This window comes from Piliocolobus tephrosceles, chromosome 5 (genome assembly GCF_002776525.5).
Source record: "Piliocolobus tephrosceles isolate RC106 chromosome 5, ASM277652v3, whole genome shotgun sequence".
Classification (NCBI taxonomy): domain Eukaryota; kingdom Metazoa; phylum Chordata; class Mammalia; order Primates; family Cercopithecidae; genus Piliocolobus; species Piliocolobus tephrosceles.
The window spans coordinates 112,415,351-112,432,278 of record NC_045438.1 but is presented as its reverse complement, the minus strand read 5'-3'; the positions used below and the strand labels follow the sequence as shown (position 1 = coordinate 112,432,278).

The 16,928-nt window shown below is 38.2% G+C and overlaps 1 protein-coding gene across 7 annotated transcripts in view; it reads right to left on the bottom strand.

Annotated features, from left to right (window-relative positions):
- Window positions 1-16,928, bottom strand: part of DST (dystonin) — a 501,678-nt gene that overhangs the window by 112,369 nt on the left and 372,381 nt on the right. For all 7 annotated transcript variants that reach the window (XM_031935627.1, XM_031935626.1, XM_031935628.1 and 4 more), the window contains 6 exons: window positions 13,872-13,995; window positions 8,746-8,954; window positions 7,820-8,137; window positions 7,176-7,342; window positions 4,935-5,091; window positions 3,868-3,994 (listed from right to left, as the gene is read on the bottom strand). In XM_031935627.1, the coding sequence (XP_031791487.1) occupies window positions 3,868-3,994; window positions 4,935-5,091; window positions 7,176-7,342; window positions 7,820-8,137; window positions 8,746-8,954; window positions 13,872-13,995 (1,102 nt within the window). The remainder of the gene's footprint in view (window positions 1-3,867; window positions 3,995-4,934; window positions 5,092-7,175; window positions 7,343-7,819; window positions 8,138-8,745; window positions 8,955-13,871; window positions 13,996-16,928) is intronic.

The window sequence follows — 16,928 nt, the reverse complement described above, 5'->3', positions numbered from 1 at the left end:
CTCTTTCTATTTGAATACCCTTTATTACTTTCTCTTGCCTGATTGCCCTGGTCAGAACTTCCAATACTATGCTGAATAGGAGTGGTGAGAGAGGGCATCCTTGTCTTGTGCCGGTTTTCAAAGGGAATGCTTCCAGCTTTTGCCCATTCAGTATGATATTGGTTGTGAGTTTGTCACAAATAGCTCTTATTGTTTTGAGATATGTTCCATCAAAACCTAGTTTAAAGAGAGTTTTTAGCATGAAGGGGTGTTGAATTTTATCGAAGGCCTTTTCTGCATCTATTGAGATAATCATGGTTTTTGTCATTTTATTGTGGTGGATCAGCTTTTTGATGTGCTGCTGGATTCAGTTTGCCAGTGTTTTACTGAGGATTTTCGCATCGATGTTCATCAGGGATCTTGGCCTGAAATTTTCTGTTTTTGCTGTGTCCCTGCCAGGTTTTAGTATCAGAATGATGCTGGTCTCTTAAAATGAGGTAGGAGGAGTCCCTCTTTTACTTTTTCCTTTTTTTTTTTTTTTTTTTTTTGGTGACGGAGTCTTGCTCTGTCACCCAGGCTGGAGTGCAGCGGTGTGATCTCAGCTAACTGCAAGCTTCGCCTCCTGGGTTCATGCCATTCTCCCGCGTCAGCCTCCCGAGTAGCTGGGACTACAGGCATCCGCCACCCAGCCCAACTAATTTTTGTATTTTAATAGGGACGGGGTTTCACCATGTTAACCAGGATGGTCTCGATCTCCTGATCTCATGATCCACCCACCTCGCCTCCCAAAGTGCCAGGATTACAGGCGTGAACCACCGCACCCAGCTAAGAGTCCCTCTTTTTCTATTGTTTGGAATAGTTTCAGAAGGAATGGTACCAGCTCCTCTTTGTACCTCTGGTGGAATTCAGCTATGAATCTGTCTGGTCCTGGGCTTTCTTTGGTTGGTAGGCTATTAATTACTACTTCGGTTTCAGAACTTATTGGTCTATTCAGGCATCTTCCAGATGTCAGCCGGAGCTCTCCTGTATGAGGTGTCTGTCGACCCCTGCTGGGAGGTGTCTCCCAGTCAAGAGGCACGGGGGTCAGGGACCCACTTGAGGCGGCAGTCTGTTCCTTAGCAGAACTGGAGTGCTGTGTGTGCTGGGAGATCCGCTGCTCTCTTCAGAGCCAGCAGGAAGGGACATTTAAGTCTGCTGAAGCTGCACCCACAGCCGCCCCTTCCCCTAGATGCTCTGTCCCAGGGAGATGGGGGTTTTATCTATAAGACCCTGACTGGGGTTGCTGCCTTTTTTTCAGAGATGCATTGCCCAGAGAGGAGGAATCTAGAGAGGCAGTCTGGCTACAGCGGCTTTATTGAGCTGTGGTGGGCTCTGCACAGTTTGAACTTCCCTGGCAGTTTGTTTACACTGTGAGGGGAAAACCACCTACTCAAGCCTCAGTAATGGTGGATGCCCCTCCTCTCACCAAGCTCAAGCACTCCAGGTCGACTTCAGACTGCTGTGCTGGCAGTGAGAATTTCAAGCCAGTGGATCTCAGCTTGCTGAGCTCCGTGGGGGTGGGACCTGCTGAGCTAGACCACTTGGCTCCCTGGCTTCAGCCCCCTTTCCAAGGGAGTAAATGATTCTGTCTCGCTGGTATTCCAGGTGTTACTGCAGTATGGAAAAAAAAAAAAAAAACTCCTGCAGCTACTTCAGTGTCTGCTCAAACAGCCACCCAGTTTTGTGCTTGAAACCCAGGGCCCTGGTGGTGTAGGCACCCAAGGGAATCTCCTGGTCTGTGAGTTGAGAAGACTGTAGGAAAAGTGTAGTATCTGGGTCAGAATGCACCATTCCTCAAGGCACAGTCCCTTACAGCTTCCCTTGGCTAGGGGAGGGAGTTTCCCACCCCTTTGCGCTTCCCAGGTGAGGCAACGCCCCACCCTGCTTCTGCTCACCCTCCGTGGGCTGCACCCACTGTCTAACCAGCCCCAGTGAGATGAGCCGGGTACCTCAGTTGGAAATGCAGAAATCACCCGCCTTCTGCATTGATTTCGCTGGGAGCTGCAGACTGGAGCTGTTCCTATTCAGCCATCTTGCCAGTCACCTCTCACTTTATTGTTAAAATTATCTTAATGATAAAGGTCCTGAAGCTCAGAAGGTACTCAGTATGTAAGTGTGTTGAACAATGCATATGTGACTGACAAAAGAGTATCTGCCTTACTTAAGGATTGAAAATTGTCTGGTGCAGTTAACACGGTGCTATCATGGGCTTAATGCAGGCAGAATAATTTTTTAAAATACATAAGAAGTTGAAAGTGAAAAAGAAAATAAACAAATCAATTATTAAACCCATATTACGTCAACACGAAGAGAGAGCATGGTGGTTAGGAGTACCTAGGTCTTGCTGTATAACTTACCTGATTTTAAACTCCAGCCTCATTAATTACTACTCAGGTGACTGGATAAACGAATCAGACAAACTGATGGGAATAATAATACCTAACTGTGGGAACCAAACACCAATGTGGGAACCAAAGATCCATTGCTTAGCAAATAGAAACTAGTCAGTAAACAGTAAACTAATAGTTCACTTTTATTACATAACAATCTAGCACTGGTACTTTTTCATAATCAGAATATTAAAATATCAGTTAGACTTTCTCATACTAGTATCTATTGGCTATGTATCCAAAACACAAAGACATTTCTCAGATCAACCACATAATAACAAGTCTAAACAGAAACATTAAAACATCTGAATCTTAACTTTGTCCCTTAAAAAAAATTAAACATAATGGGATTTCAGATGGAAGTGAAAATATCCTGTAGACGCTCAGTACTAATTCCTACCATGCTTGGTAGTTACCAAGAATCAAAAAAAAAAAAAAAAAAAAATCCTAAAACAACAGCAACAACAACAACAACAAACACTTGATATTTATGGCAAATATAAAGGGGACATGAAGAGATAAAATAAATAAAGCACAATAGAATCCCTCTTCTAAAAAAAAAAAAAAACTGACATTTCAGGAAATCTGATTAGAAGAAAAAGGAGAAATCATCACACCATTATAATATAGGTAGTCCCTGAAATAGGATTAATAGAGTGGAATAAATGGTTGGCTGAGAAGGGCCCAGCTGGAACATCAGTATCACAATAGGGACAGCTGGGGGGCTGGTCAGACTAGATACCCCACAGAGGATACTCAGAACTCTCAGAAGAAAGATATCAGAGCTGCCTTCTGCCAATTATTTTTTTTTTAAAACTTGTTACTGTATGTTTCAAACTAAAAACTATAACCATAACTTGCTTAAATTAATTTTAGAATCAATATTTACACATGACTCTCCCATTTTATTGAGCAAAGTGGCTTAACCATGAGTTAGATTGTGATACAAATATGCTGGCTCACATACTGCATAATTGTTTACTTTGGGAATGATGTACAGAATAAAGTACACAGGAATAAAATAAGAGAGTGTCCACTCTATAGAAAAGGGCCTATTTCCTTCCCTCACTTCTTTCCCAGCTGCCCAGACTCATTTCTTTATCAAATATTATAAATATTTTAAATAGAATTTCAACATATCCATCTAATTAAGGTAAAAAGCACACAAATTTGAATATGATCTGTTTCCTTCCCCAATATAACATTCCTTATTCTTACATATTAATTTAGCTACATTTTAAATACAGTCTAATAAAATAAAACATAAGAAGGATTTGAAATTTGATTAGTACAGATACATTCCCAACACTGTGTGCTTATAGATGCCATGTTTCTTGCCACTTTCACTTTGTATTTCTGAGGTTATTTTATGCATTAATTTAAAAATAACATACACAAAATTGACATGAGTAAACTCAATGCTTACAGTTTTTGCCATAAATGTAAATAAAGCTCATACCTGATTTAACTGCTGCTATTGCCTTTGCAGGGGTGGTCACAGCACTTATTAAGTTACATAGTGAGATCCCACTGTTGTTTACTTTCTGAATATCTGATGTTTTTAAACTCCACTTCTCTTGTAATTTCTTGAGATATAAAAACACATTATTTTTCCATCTTAATATTTGCAAAGTTGCACATTATAATTCAATTTCTTAAACATATCTCAAAGTAGTAATAATTGTAGACCCTGATTTGTAAGGGAGTCAATGAAAGAAAAAGGTACTTATTTGTTCCCACAGCCCAGGTGACTGTCAACTCAGTTAATGGTGCGGTATGTATGGCCCATTCTGCCTTCAAAGGTTTCGTAAGTGGCAAGTAAAATCCTAGCCACAGTGGGAGTCAGGCTATTCTTGGCTGCTATGGGTTCCAAAATAACTGTCAACTGTAAGTCTGTAAAACTGTACTAGGTAACAGACCAGTTACAAGATAAAAGGTACTAGGAACAATAAAAATAAATAGGAATTCAGAATTTAATTTTACAGTGTATTTTAATCCTACAAATTTCAATTACTTTTAAAAACACACACACATCCACAAATTTGGAGTGGAAAAAAAAAAAATTGCCATACTGGTCACAGGTGTTACGCCTTGAGGCAGATGACAAAAGACTTGTGCACTATTTATGCAGGAGATTCAAATAACTTCTCTTTCCAAATACTCATTATAGTGATATATACAAGCTAGAGTAAAATGCTGAGTGAAGATGTTTTACTTAATATTATGAGAAATGGTATAAAAATTACTGAAACTAAGTAGAGATTTGGTAGGAAAGCAAACTTGATTACTAGAATAGTCAGCAACTCATTAATATATTTTTTTAAAAAGCAAATCAACTGAAAAGTTTATGTCCTTTTCCAAAAGAATTAGTTAAGCCCCATGCCATGATTTCCAAAGGTCAACAAAATATACAGTACATATATGAGGATCAAACTTAGATGATATTAGATCAAAGAAAACTACCATTAGTCTTTTAATCTTTCATTACTGGCACAAATGAAAATTTAGTATTAGATAACGATTCACCTTAGTGTCTTCCAAAGATTTTCCTAAATCCTCTGCACCAAAAGAAGGCTGCACAATGGGAATTTTTTTTGTTGTTTCTTTTATCCATGACTTCAATGATTTAACAAGAACTTGGAAAGCATCCAACTGTTCTTGACAAGAAGTTACAGCTTCTTTTCTACATAACAAAAATCATACAAGAATTTAAGTCACAGAAAGAAGAATAAAATTATTATTCTCATGACACACTTAATGTTAAGAAACCATCTTCCATGTGTACTCTAACCCTTTGATACAGGAGGAAAAGTTTCACAGGTGACAAGTGAAATCAGCTAAATCAGTAGTCCCCAGCCTTTTAGGCACCAGGGACTGGTTTCGTGGAAGACAATTTTTTCCACAGACCAGGTAGAGGGGATGGTTTTGGGATAATTAAAGCATGTTACATTTATTGTGTGCTTTATTTCTATTATTATTACACATTGTAATATATATTAAAATAATTATGCAACTCACCATAATGTAGAATCAGTGGGAGCCCTGAGCTTGTTTTCCTGAAACTAGGCAGTCCCATCTGGGGGTGATGGGAGACAGTGGCAGATTATCAGGCATTAGATTCTCATAAGGAGCATGCACCCTAGATCCCTTGCATGCAGTTCTCAATAGGGCTCATGGCCCTATGAGAATCTAATGCCTCTGACGATCTGACAGGAGGCAGAGCTCAGGCAGCAATGCAAGTAATGGAGAGCGGCTGTAAATACAGATGAAGCTTTGGTGCCGCCACTCACCTCCTACTGTGCAGCCCAGTTCATAATAGGTCATGGACCTGTAGGTACCTCAGGGGTTAGGGAACCCCTGAGCTAAATAACTATTGGTTTATTTCTCAGGCAAGGTTCATAAAGATAGGAGTATTCAAGAAATCTGTAGCCCGTATGTAATGGCACTCTCTATAATGCTACATAAACTCTAAGAATACACAAACAGTTTTAACATTATTTAGATTCAATGAGCTTTGATCTGTCCACTTTATGTGATGCTGAATGCCAGTAGGCACAGAACCAGAAGGGAAAGGTTGACAATCACTGACATGAGGAAAACATAATGCCACCTAGTGGTTTCTACGCTATACTACAGCCATGTTTATGGATGGATAAACTGGGGCAGGCAGTCCAGATTAAAGTCTCCCAAAATGAGATGAAACCTAGTGACTGGAGAATGCTCATGTGTGCCTCCTCTATAGAGACTCAGGAAACTCCCTGGTGAACTGTATGGGTTGTTCTGTATGCTCGGCACCATGGAGGCAGTACACATGCCCGGCACATGAACAACTGTGAGAACAGTTAACATTTGGCATGTGGATGACACATATACATATGCAAGCGTGCAGAACACTGGCAAATAAGAATGACTGCAGCTGGACTAATTACTGATGACTACATTATTTTAAAGTTGGACCCATTTGAAAGAAGAAACGACCTACATAATACCTAAGAAAACCAAGAACATTTCTTCTATGCAATGTGAATTAAATACCATATGACAGGATGGAACATATAGCTCTGTGAGAAGTAAAGGCAGCACTCAAACATTTTAGGTAGAGAATTCTGAAGAAATAAAGAAGAGTAGTTGGAAGAGAAATGACTTTTCTATGTTTTGAGGCTTTTCTATATAAACTTTAGCAAAATCCAATGTATATCTAAACTAACACAAGATCAGAAACACAAAAGCTCAATCACAAGGTCCTGTATAGCTTTTTAGCTCAACTTAGGTTCATTCACTTGTTTCTAATCTTGTTTTTTCACAGTTTCCTATCTCATCTACTGCTCTTTAAAAAGTAAACTATTATATTAAAAAGGCCATATTGAAACTGCACATCGTTTCTGAGTTGAGCTTGGAAAGCAAAGAACCACGAGCTGTTTTTCAAGGTTATTTCTGCCTTTGCAAATAAAAATGTGATATTTGCCATAGGCTTCAGAGACTACAGCAAGTTTAGACCATTTTCAGTAATATACTACCACCATCATTTTTCCTATGTAACATTTTCCACTTTTATGTAAGATGTATTAAATTTTCCTCCTAAATGTTAAAGCAAATAATGTAATTTTAATAGCAAAAAATGATCAAAATATAAAAACATTTATACAGTAGCCCTATGCTTATTCTCAAGTTTTCAAAATTGTTTCAGTTATCTATATAAATAAATACAAGTATCTCACTCTAATTAATATAAATAGAATAAAACACAATTTTTAAAGTGGTACTTACTTTTCTTTGATGGTATCTTCCATTTCCTTGAATTTCTTTGACAAATTATTTGTTTTTTCAAAAACCAAAGCCTTATCACTTGGTAAGCCATGGCTGGATATCTCCTTCAAGAGACTATGCAAAACTTCAAGATCTTTCTTGTGTTCTAAAAATTCAGAAGTTGATTCCTACAAAGCATTAAGATATTTAGTCAATATAAATACTGCTAGATCTTCAAATGGCATTCCATTCAGAGGTCTGTATGGAATCAGAATGGCTCTATTCATAATTTCACATAAAAATGAGTCTGCCTATGGCCAGTATTCTAAATATAATAAACATGCAAGTAGGCTTGAAAGAGAACACAGTAAACATTATTTAATTTAAAATGCATTCTATATTTTGTCTCTTTGTAGTTTCTGGTACGTAAGATGATACTTATACTACCTATGATATGTGTGATAAATGATACTTATTTCCAATCAATCAGCAAAGGCTTCAAGGAAAAGATAAGGTTTGAGATTTTTAAAGGAATAAAACATAGATCTTTACTGATCTATAAGCAATTAAAATGATTGCCAATTATAATTCTGGCAATAAGTATATCAGTTTGCCCTAACTATTAATCTATCTGATTAGCCTCCTGAGTAGTAAGGAAGACATACCTGCATATACTGAGACAATTCAGTAACATCTTTTCCTGGCACATCTACTTCAGTAAGAGCCTGAGTTTTTGTTTCTAAAAATGTTTGGAGCTTTTCTGAGAGGTTCTCAAACAGTTCTACTTTGGTTTTTAGTTCCTCCATTTTAGCAAGAATGTCTTTGTGTTTATGACTTGCTTCTGAAAACCGAGCAGACAAGTCTTTCATTTTGGCTTGCAGTGAGGATGCAGTGGATGGATCTGTTGTTTCCATAAATTTCTTCAGTTTTTCATTCATGGCATTTATACTGCTCTGACGACCTGTAATATCCTGTTCCAACATCTGAAATAAACCAAGTATTGCATATGTTTTATTATTATGTTTACCAATAATGTGACAGAATTTTTTAAAATGACTAATCCTAACAACATAAGCTTGCACAACCTGTGACTAGGAAGGTTAACCGTTGAAACTGAATAACAAGTTTGATCTGCCCCTTGAGGAATGCCATCCTAAACCTCTCCGAGAGAGTGAAGAACAGCTGGCTAGTTGCTTGAATGAGGCAGGAGGCTGCTGCTACTCAGCAACCCCTAGAATCTAATGGAGCCTGGGGATTAGCCATGGTCCTAATTCTTAAAAGACTAGACAAGACTGATCTGATTAACCTCATGTGCAGCTGGCTGAAACAATGATAAACAAGATAAGACTCAATGTATGCATAAGCCCTCTATAAGGAATAATATTCAAGAAAAAGTACACAAAGCCCTTCCTACACTTCTTCACAGATAAACCATTTTACACACTTGATTTTGTGTATTACTTTCTACACTCACATTCAGTATGTCTCTTTTTCATATCCTTAAATTTATCTTAAATCTATCTATACTTTGAACCTATAAAACTGTTTTTTTAAAAAACTGTAAATGGGATTTTTTTTTAAAGTCACTTACAATGTTTTTACTGATGATATCCTGAAGAGCAGCAGAGTTTAAAGGCACTTGACCTTGTTCTTTCAGAGAACTTTCCACACTTCCCATCCAGTCCAGCATTTCATCCAAGCCATCCTGCACACTCAGTGAACGGGTCAAGGTTATCTGGAGTTTTTCATTTCGTTCATTAACAGACTTGGACAGATCCTCGTATCTCCCAACAATGTCATCTACTCCAAACAGATCAGGAAATATTAAGAACAAAGTTCTCTTTGCCCTATCCCTTTTCAAAAACACATGAAGGTGAATCATACAATTTCCACACAAAAATTTTAAAAATAAAAAGTTCAATGATAAATTCCTAATGCATAATCAGAGCACCATCTAAAATGTTAAAATATAAAGAAAGAAAAGAGCCCAATGGAAAATGAAAATTGAAATCTTTTTTAAAAAGTTAATATATATCCCATCTGCATTTGAAAAGAGATTTTTTTGGATGCATAAACATTTGAATTGTCTCAGAGAGATGAAAGAGTGGTACGAACAGCAAATCTTTGAAATAAATACTGGTTCTCAATCTGACATTTCACATTAGCCATATTTATTGATAATTACTTATGGGGAGAAAAAGGTGAGTCACACACAGCTATTCTCAAGACAATACAAAGATTTATGAAGAATTAACTTCTACATATAAAAATCATCACCCTCTCTCCCTCCCCCACACACACCCATGCTAAGCTTTTGTCATACTTCACAACTTAAGCAAATCATTCAAATGCACAGAAACTGGCAGACGCAAGTAAATTAAGAAAATAGGCAACAATGAAAATCCATTTAAGTTGAGATTATGCTTCTAAAATATACACTAATTGAATTTATTTAAAAGTTTAACAGCAGACAAAAGAGAAGAATAAACTTAACAGGCTAACCTATCTCATATGAGGATAAACTTTACCTTCAATTTTAAAGATTCAAGATGCTAAAAAAAAAACCCTTTCTGGTTTAGTTTTCACTTGACTAAAGTCCCACATGTTAACATCCTACATTCTGTATTGTAGACCAATGAAGAGTTTGAACAATAATGGTTTTTAATGTATTCATCTCTTTCTCTCTGGAAAACAATGTTTTAAATAGTGAATTTGTCACTTATTGTCCGAGAATTTGAAAAATATTTTAATTATTTCTGAATGCTTTAGTCTTGCACATTGTAGAAAGCTTCAGTAAGGAAAAGCTGTGTCCTGAAACATCTCTATAAAATGAAGTATCTTACTGGCTTGTGTTTGGCCCATGAAACATAATCTACACAACAAAATAATATAATTGTTCTAATGCTACATCATGAGAAAACATCTTGAACATTTTCACTGGAGTGAGAGGTTAAGTTTGGATGATTTAAAGAAAAAATCATGCTCCTCTTACTAAAACAAAATGAAGCCTATCAGCATACCGAGTGGGGAGGGAGACAGCATTTAATATGCACGAGAATGCTGTCAGCAGAGGAAACAAGCAGTGTGTTCAAAATTAAGCTCTAAACAATAGACACTGAAGACTACTAGTTGGGGGAGAGGGGTGGGAAGGTAAGGGCTGAAAAACTACCTATTGCAGACTATCTTATTACCTGGGTGATGGGTTAGATCATATGCCAAACCTCAGCATCATACAATATACCTTTCTAACAAACCTGTATATGTACCCTCTGATTCTAAAATAAAAGTTGAAGAAAAAAATGAGCTCTAATTTGGAAACTCACAAGAGCACATGCTCTGAATGGCAGCTTGAAGTTGGCAGGTTAGCGACTTCTCAGTTGGGCAACTGCATCAACAGGGTAAGTAAAATCAGTGATCTGTTTGGCCATAATAAGTGACTTCCCAAGGAAAGCCAGCTATTTTCATATAATTAACAGATCTGAGTGTTACTGTCTGCTGTAGACTAAATGTGTCCCCCAAAATTCATATATTGGGGCCAAAGTTCCAGTGTGATAGCGTTGGGTGGTGGGGCCTTTGGAAGATGTGATATTATCATATAATAAGAAATATTTGGTCTCTGATCATAGCTCTTGACATAAAGTTCCTAAAACCCTTCTGATTTCCTCAGTAATACAGACACTAAGGACAATCTTTTGTTCTGATATTTGGTCACTGACCCCAGTTCCTGACACAGAGTTCCTAAGACCTTTGTGATTTCCTGAGTGATAGGAGTGTATGACAGAGCTCCTAAATCCCTTGGAATTTCCTGAGTGAGGGGCATCTTTTGTTTGAATGAAGTGATGCCTGGTGCCTCCTGGATAGTCTTAGGGTAGGGGGAGCAGGGGAGAGTGGCAGATGTTGCCAGGGAACAAACCATGTGATTAGACAGTTGGAACTGTCACCCCCTCAACCTCTGAGGAGGGAAGAGGGGTTGAAGGTTGAGTTGCTACCAATGGCCAATGATGCAATCAATCATGCTTATGCAATGAAGCTGCCATAAAAACCCAATAGGATTGGTTTGGGGAGCTTCTGAATAGCTGAACACATGGAGTCCTAGGGGTGGCATGCCCATAGAGGGCATTGAATTCTGCTCCCCTCCTCCCATACCTCACTCTGTGTATCTCTTCCATCTGGCTGTTCATCTGTATCCTTTGTAATATTCTTTACTAAGTGGGTAAATGTAAGTAAAGTCTTTCTCTGAGTTCTGTGAGTCACTCTTGCATATTAATTGAACCTGAGGAGGGTCAAGGGAACCCTAATTTATAGCTGATCATTCTGAAATACAGATCACAATTTGGGATTTGTGATTGGTATCTGAAGTGGGGGCAGCATTATGAGACTGACCCCTTAACCTGTGGGATCTGAAGCTAATTCCAGGTAGACAGTGTCAGAATTGAATTGAATTGAATTGTATTATGGGACATCCAGCTGGTATCTGTTGGAGAATTGTTTGGTGTATGGGGAGAAATACACACACACATCTGGTCACAGAACTGTTCTGTGTCTTGATCAATGGTGTATGAGAGTGAGTAGCAAAAACACTCAGATTTTTTCTCTCTCTCTGAGGAGGTAATTAGGTCATGAGTGTAGAGCCTGTGTGAATGGGATTAGCACCCTTAGAAGAAGAAACAGGAGAGAAATGATGTCTCTCCACCACTCTCTACCAGCAAGATAGTGGCCATCTATAAGCCAGGAAAAGGGCCCTCACCAGAACTCGACCATACTGGCACCCTGATCTCTGACTTCCAGCCTCCAGAACTATGAGAAATAAATGTATGTTGTTTAAGGTACCCAGACGATGGTATTTTTGTTATAGTAGCCTAAACGAATACACTGTTTGGTTTGTACTTCTTAGTGATAAAATATTGTCACTGAAGTAAATTCTTGATTTTAGTAAAATAAAAATTATTTTAGAAAAAGGTATAAAAATCTATAAGAATGTTATTTTCTTAAATCATTGGTTTTCTTAGAAGTCAGAAAGATCTTAGAGAAACTCCTCTATACCTTAAATAGTTCCACATATTTCCTAGAAAATTATGCCAGAAGTTTGTTTTAAAATAATGTAACAAATGAATTTTAAGCAACTAAAAGTGAAACTATGTACACTTAACAATGAGAAAAAATGTCAAAATGCCTCTTCAAGTAACAGAAATACAAATAAGATAGTCTTTCTTTCTCCTTCATATCCTTATACCCAAATCCTCATAGCAATGCTATCTAAGGTGGATATATGAGATGCTGCACTGGGACAAAATGTTAGAACTTCCATTCACATTTTCATTTTATACTTTAAAACTCTATACTTTTGTGTTTCATAATTATAACACATATGATTAATAATATAGTAATATGTTCATATGACTTATAAATATATCTGCATGTATGGGGATGCAGGCTGAAGATAATTTTTGATGGGGGTACACAATAAAAAACATCTGGATATGTGTAAGAATAAAAGACAGGGTTTCCCTTCTATACAGTGATCTTAAAAGAGCTAAGTTCCATTCTTCTCTTCAAATAAAATTTCGACTCAGATTTTAATTTATGCTCTATTTAGGGCAAAACATATGTCTAATCATCTGTTGTGGAATATTTTTACCTCACATATTCACACATAGAAATATACAATAACATTAAATATTGTGAAAAGTAGGGCAGTGAAAACAAAAAATACATATGTAAGATAGTAAAAAATATATATTGATAATCCACTGCACATTTGATATAAACTAAACACTGTGGGTAGATACAAAGATAATATACAATAGCTCTTTTCTCAAGAAACACATTAATCACAAACTCTTGGGCTTGAATGATCCTCCCCAAATGTTGGGATTACAAGTGTGAGCTTCTGCACCTGGCCTGAGAGATGTGCTTTGAGAAGTCTTCCCACTTCTCTGTGTTCTAGAAATTTTTTATTGGCCGCACTCAAATTGAGAATTCAGTTACCCCAATTCTTCAGTGATAATAGAAACTTGATTACAGCTGTAGTGGTACTTTTGTGCACAAAACATTTGGGGAGGATTATTTAAGCCCAAGAGTTTGAGACCAGCCTGGACAAAATATAGTGAGACCCCATCTCTACAAAAATACTTTAAAAATTAGCTGGGCATGATAGAGCACTGCTGTAGTCCTCACTTCTCGGGAGGCTGAGATGGGGAAGACTGCTTGAGCCCAGGAAGTCAAGGCTGCAGTGAGACATGGTTGTGCCACTCCACTCAGCCTGAGCAATAAAGTCACCCCATCTCTAAAAATAAATAAATTCAATTTGATTCAATTAAGCACATCTTTCAACTTCTTAAACCCATGTTCCCATTATTGATAAAGACTTTTGGCCTTAAGTTGAAAGCCTTCCTCTGCCCAATCCCATCGACCAAGAGAATTTTATGAAGTTCTACTTCCTGTGGTGGACATTACATAGCAAGTTTCTGTTACGTTTTCTAAATATCAAATTTAAATTTAAATATACTATTTTCAGACACACAGCTCCTGCCCCTAACATTCTAATATATCTGCCAAAGAAGGCATGCCTTTTCCCAGATTCAGGAACACCATTTCACAGAGAAAGAGCACACAGAACACAATCTATAACTAGTGAACATTTTTCTCTGTATCTACTAGGACATCTTTCTTCAAAATTTACCTGTGAGACAGGAAGCAAGGACATGAATATCTTACCAAGTGTTTTCTGGATATCATTCTTGGCTGGAAGTAAAGAACCCCTGGCATCTAAAAGCACTTCAGCCGTTTTCTTCAGTTTCTCTACAGCAACCTGCTGACTTGATATCTGTCCTTGCAGAGCCTATAGGATTAAATGCTTTTCAATTATACTCAGTAGGACTAAATAATAGATTTCTAATGTGGACAAAATGATTTCTAATAAGATAAAGTAAAATTGGACAGAATAAACTTCTCATCATACCAACTTTCATCATCAACTTACCCCAGAGTTCTTAGAAAAAGGCCAGTTATAAAGCAGCATTAGCAAAAGCATCAGCCAGTCTGGATAATACAAATTAAGTTTTGAAATAAACCCTTGAGCATATGTTCATAATAATTTCCCTAGTTCCTGGTCATACAATCCTCTAACTTTATCCCTTGAGTTACCCCTTAACCCCTACTTTTAGGCTTTGTACAATACTCCAACAACTACTACTAAAATGAACAACAACAAAAAAATTTGAGACCATTTTTGACTCCAGGTAAGGAGATAAATAAGCTCGCCCAAATTAGTAGATCCTGACTCAATACTGAGTCATGTTTATTTCTGTTAATTCAATAAAAGTTACTGAACATCTAACAAAATCAAAAAGTCTTGCTACATTTTGTGAACAAACAAAAATAAAAATGGACATGAAGCTTACTTTCAGGGATTTTATGGTCTGAGGCAGGAAGTGGTAAGTGCCACAGGTGAGTATGAAAAAATGCTACTGGAAGTTAACACGAAAAAAAAAATGGGAGGGAAATGAGGGCCACCTCAATGGTAGTGACACTGAGATGGCTCTTTAAGGAAGTGTGGATTTGGGAGAACAACTCCCTGCAGAACAAACAGAAGACACAAAGATGAGGACAGAAAAATCACAGGAGAAGGGGAGAGTCCAATCCAGTTTGACAATGCGTACGGGTGACTAAATAGAAATACGCCTGGAAAGGCCTCAAACATCAGGCTAAGGAGTGTACATTTCATCCCACAGCAATGGGGAGTTATGCAGGGCTTTTGAGTAAGGGGTTGACATGCTCAGGGCTGTCCTATAGAAAGGCTAAATTTGTGGCACTGCATGGGAAAAATCCAACAGAAACGAAAGAAAGCAAAGATACCAGTTGGGGACAACTTCAGCAGTAACAAAACAGTGAGGACTACTGAAGGCCGAGGGCTGAAGACAATTTCACTGTTCGGTCTGTTTGAACTGAGAAGGTGGAATTAGTTAGAGTTGGGAAGAGTCCAAAGGACTTGGTAACCCTATGTAAAGTTGTGTTACCCACTATGGTAGCTACTAACTACATGTAGCTTTTAAAATTTAAATTAACTGAAATTTTAAACAATTAAAAATTCCATTTCTTGGTTACACTGGCCACATTTCAAGTGCTAAGTAGCCACTGTGGCTAGGGGCTACCAATTGAACACAGCAGAGTACCACTGGCGTGGTGGCTCACACTTGTAATCCCAACGCTTTTTGGGAGGCCAAGTTGGGAAGATCACTTGAGGCCAGGAATTCAAGATCAGCCTGGGTAATAAAGTGAGACCTTGTCTTTACAAAAAAATTAAAAAATTAGCCGGGCATGGTAGTCTGTGCCTGTAGTCTCAATTACTCAGGAGGCTGAGGCAGGAAGACCGCTTGAGCCCAGGAATTTGAGGCTGCAGTGTGCTATGATCATGCTACTGTTAACTCCAGCCTGGGTGGCAGAGTGAGACTCCTACTTTCTTAAAATAAATAAATAAATAAAAATTTTAAAAAATAAAAAATTTCATCATCACAGAATGTTCTATTAGACAGCACTGCTGTAGAGGGCAGGAACAAAGGATAAGAGGAGACAAGAGTAGAAATGTCCGAAGATTTTGAACCTAGGTAATCAGTGGAATTTACTTTTGCTTTCTTTTTTTGGGGGGCGGGGGGAGGACAGAGTCTCACTCTGTCGCCCAGGCTGGAGGGCAGTGGTACAATCTCGGCTCACTGAAGCCTCGACCTCCCAAGCTCAGGTGATCCTCCCACCTGAGCCTCCCAATTAGCTAGAACCACAGGTGTATGCCACCATGCCCAGCTAATTATTTTGTATTTTTTGTAGAGCCAGGGTTTTGCCACATTGCCCAGGCTGGTCTCAAACTCCTGGGCTCAAGCAATCCTCCCGCCTCAGCCATCCAAAGTGCTGGGATTACAGGAATGAGCCAATGCTCCCTGCCAATTAGTGGAATTTATTTAAAAAACAAAAAAGTGAGAGCAAGCTTAGAGTAAAGGAATGCCTGTTTTGGAATTCATGATTTCAAAGTGCTTTTGGGACCCTCCTCCAGAAGGAAACAGCAAAACTGGAAATGGGAGAGATTTGGAACCCAAACTGGAAACAGACACAGAGAATTGGAAGTCAAGACACATGATATGATCCCCAAACAAGAAAGCACAGGCATGCCAGAGAAGGAGATTCTAAAGAATCATGGAGAATATTTATATATAAGTGATAGGGAGAAGAAAAAAAAAAGAACACATGTAATTGGTGGGGTGGAAATGGGCCTAGAACAACTCCGTCCCCAAAGATTAAAAGAAGAGAGAAGTGGAAAAGGTTAACAGTGTCAATTGTTTCAGAAAGGATAATGTAAACTGAAAGACTAATGAGTCCTTGAATTTATTGAATAGCGGTCCCTGCATATCTCTGAGTGAACAGATGTGGCTCAACAATAGGAAGGAGGAAAAAAAAGGTAGAAGCAGGAGTCATAGATACGTCTTCCAGAAGTTGGGCCCTGCATTTCTAACAGCTCTGACAGATCTCTGCAAAAGTGGGCTGCCTGGCCACACAGGTCTATCCCCGGCTTTAATTTCTCTTAAGCAACTCAACGTTCCTCTTCTACTCTTTCATTGGGATTTCAAAGCCCCCAGTGTCCAATTGTAGACGTGAACTCATCCTTGGCCATGGGCCTAGCTTTCCAACTGTCTCTTGAGTGTTTCCATCTGGGTGTATGCAGTCACCTCCAACTCAAAAAAGCTGAATCTGAACTCATCATCTCATTCTCTGTACCTGTACTTT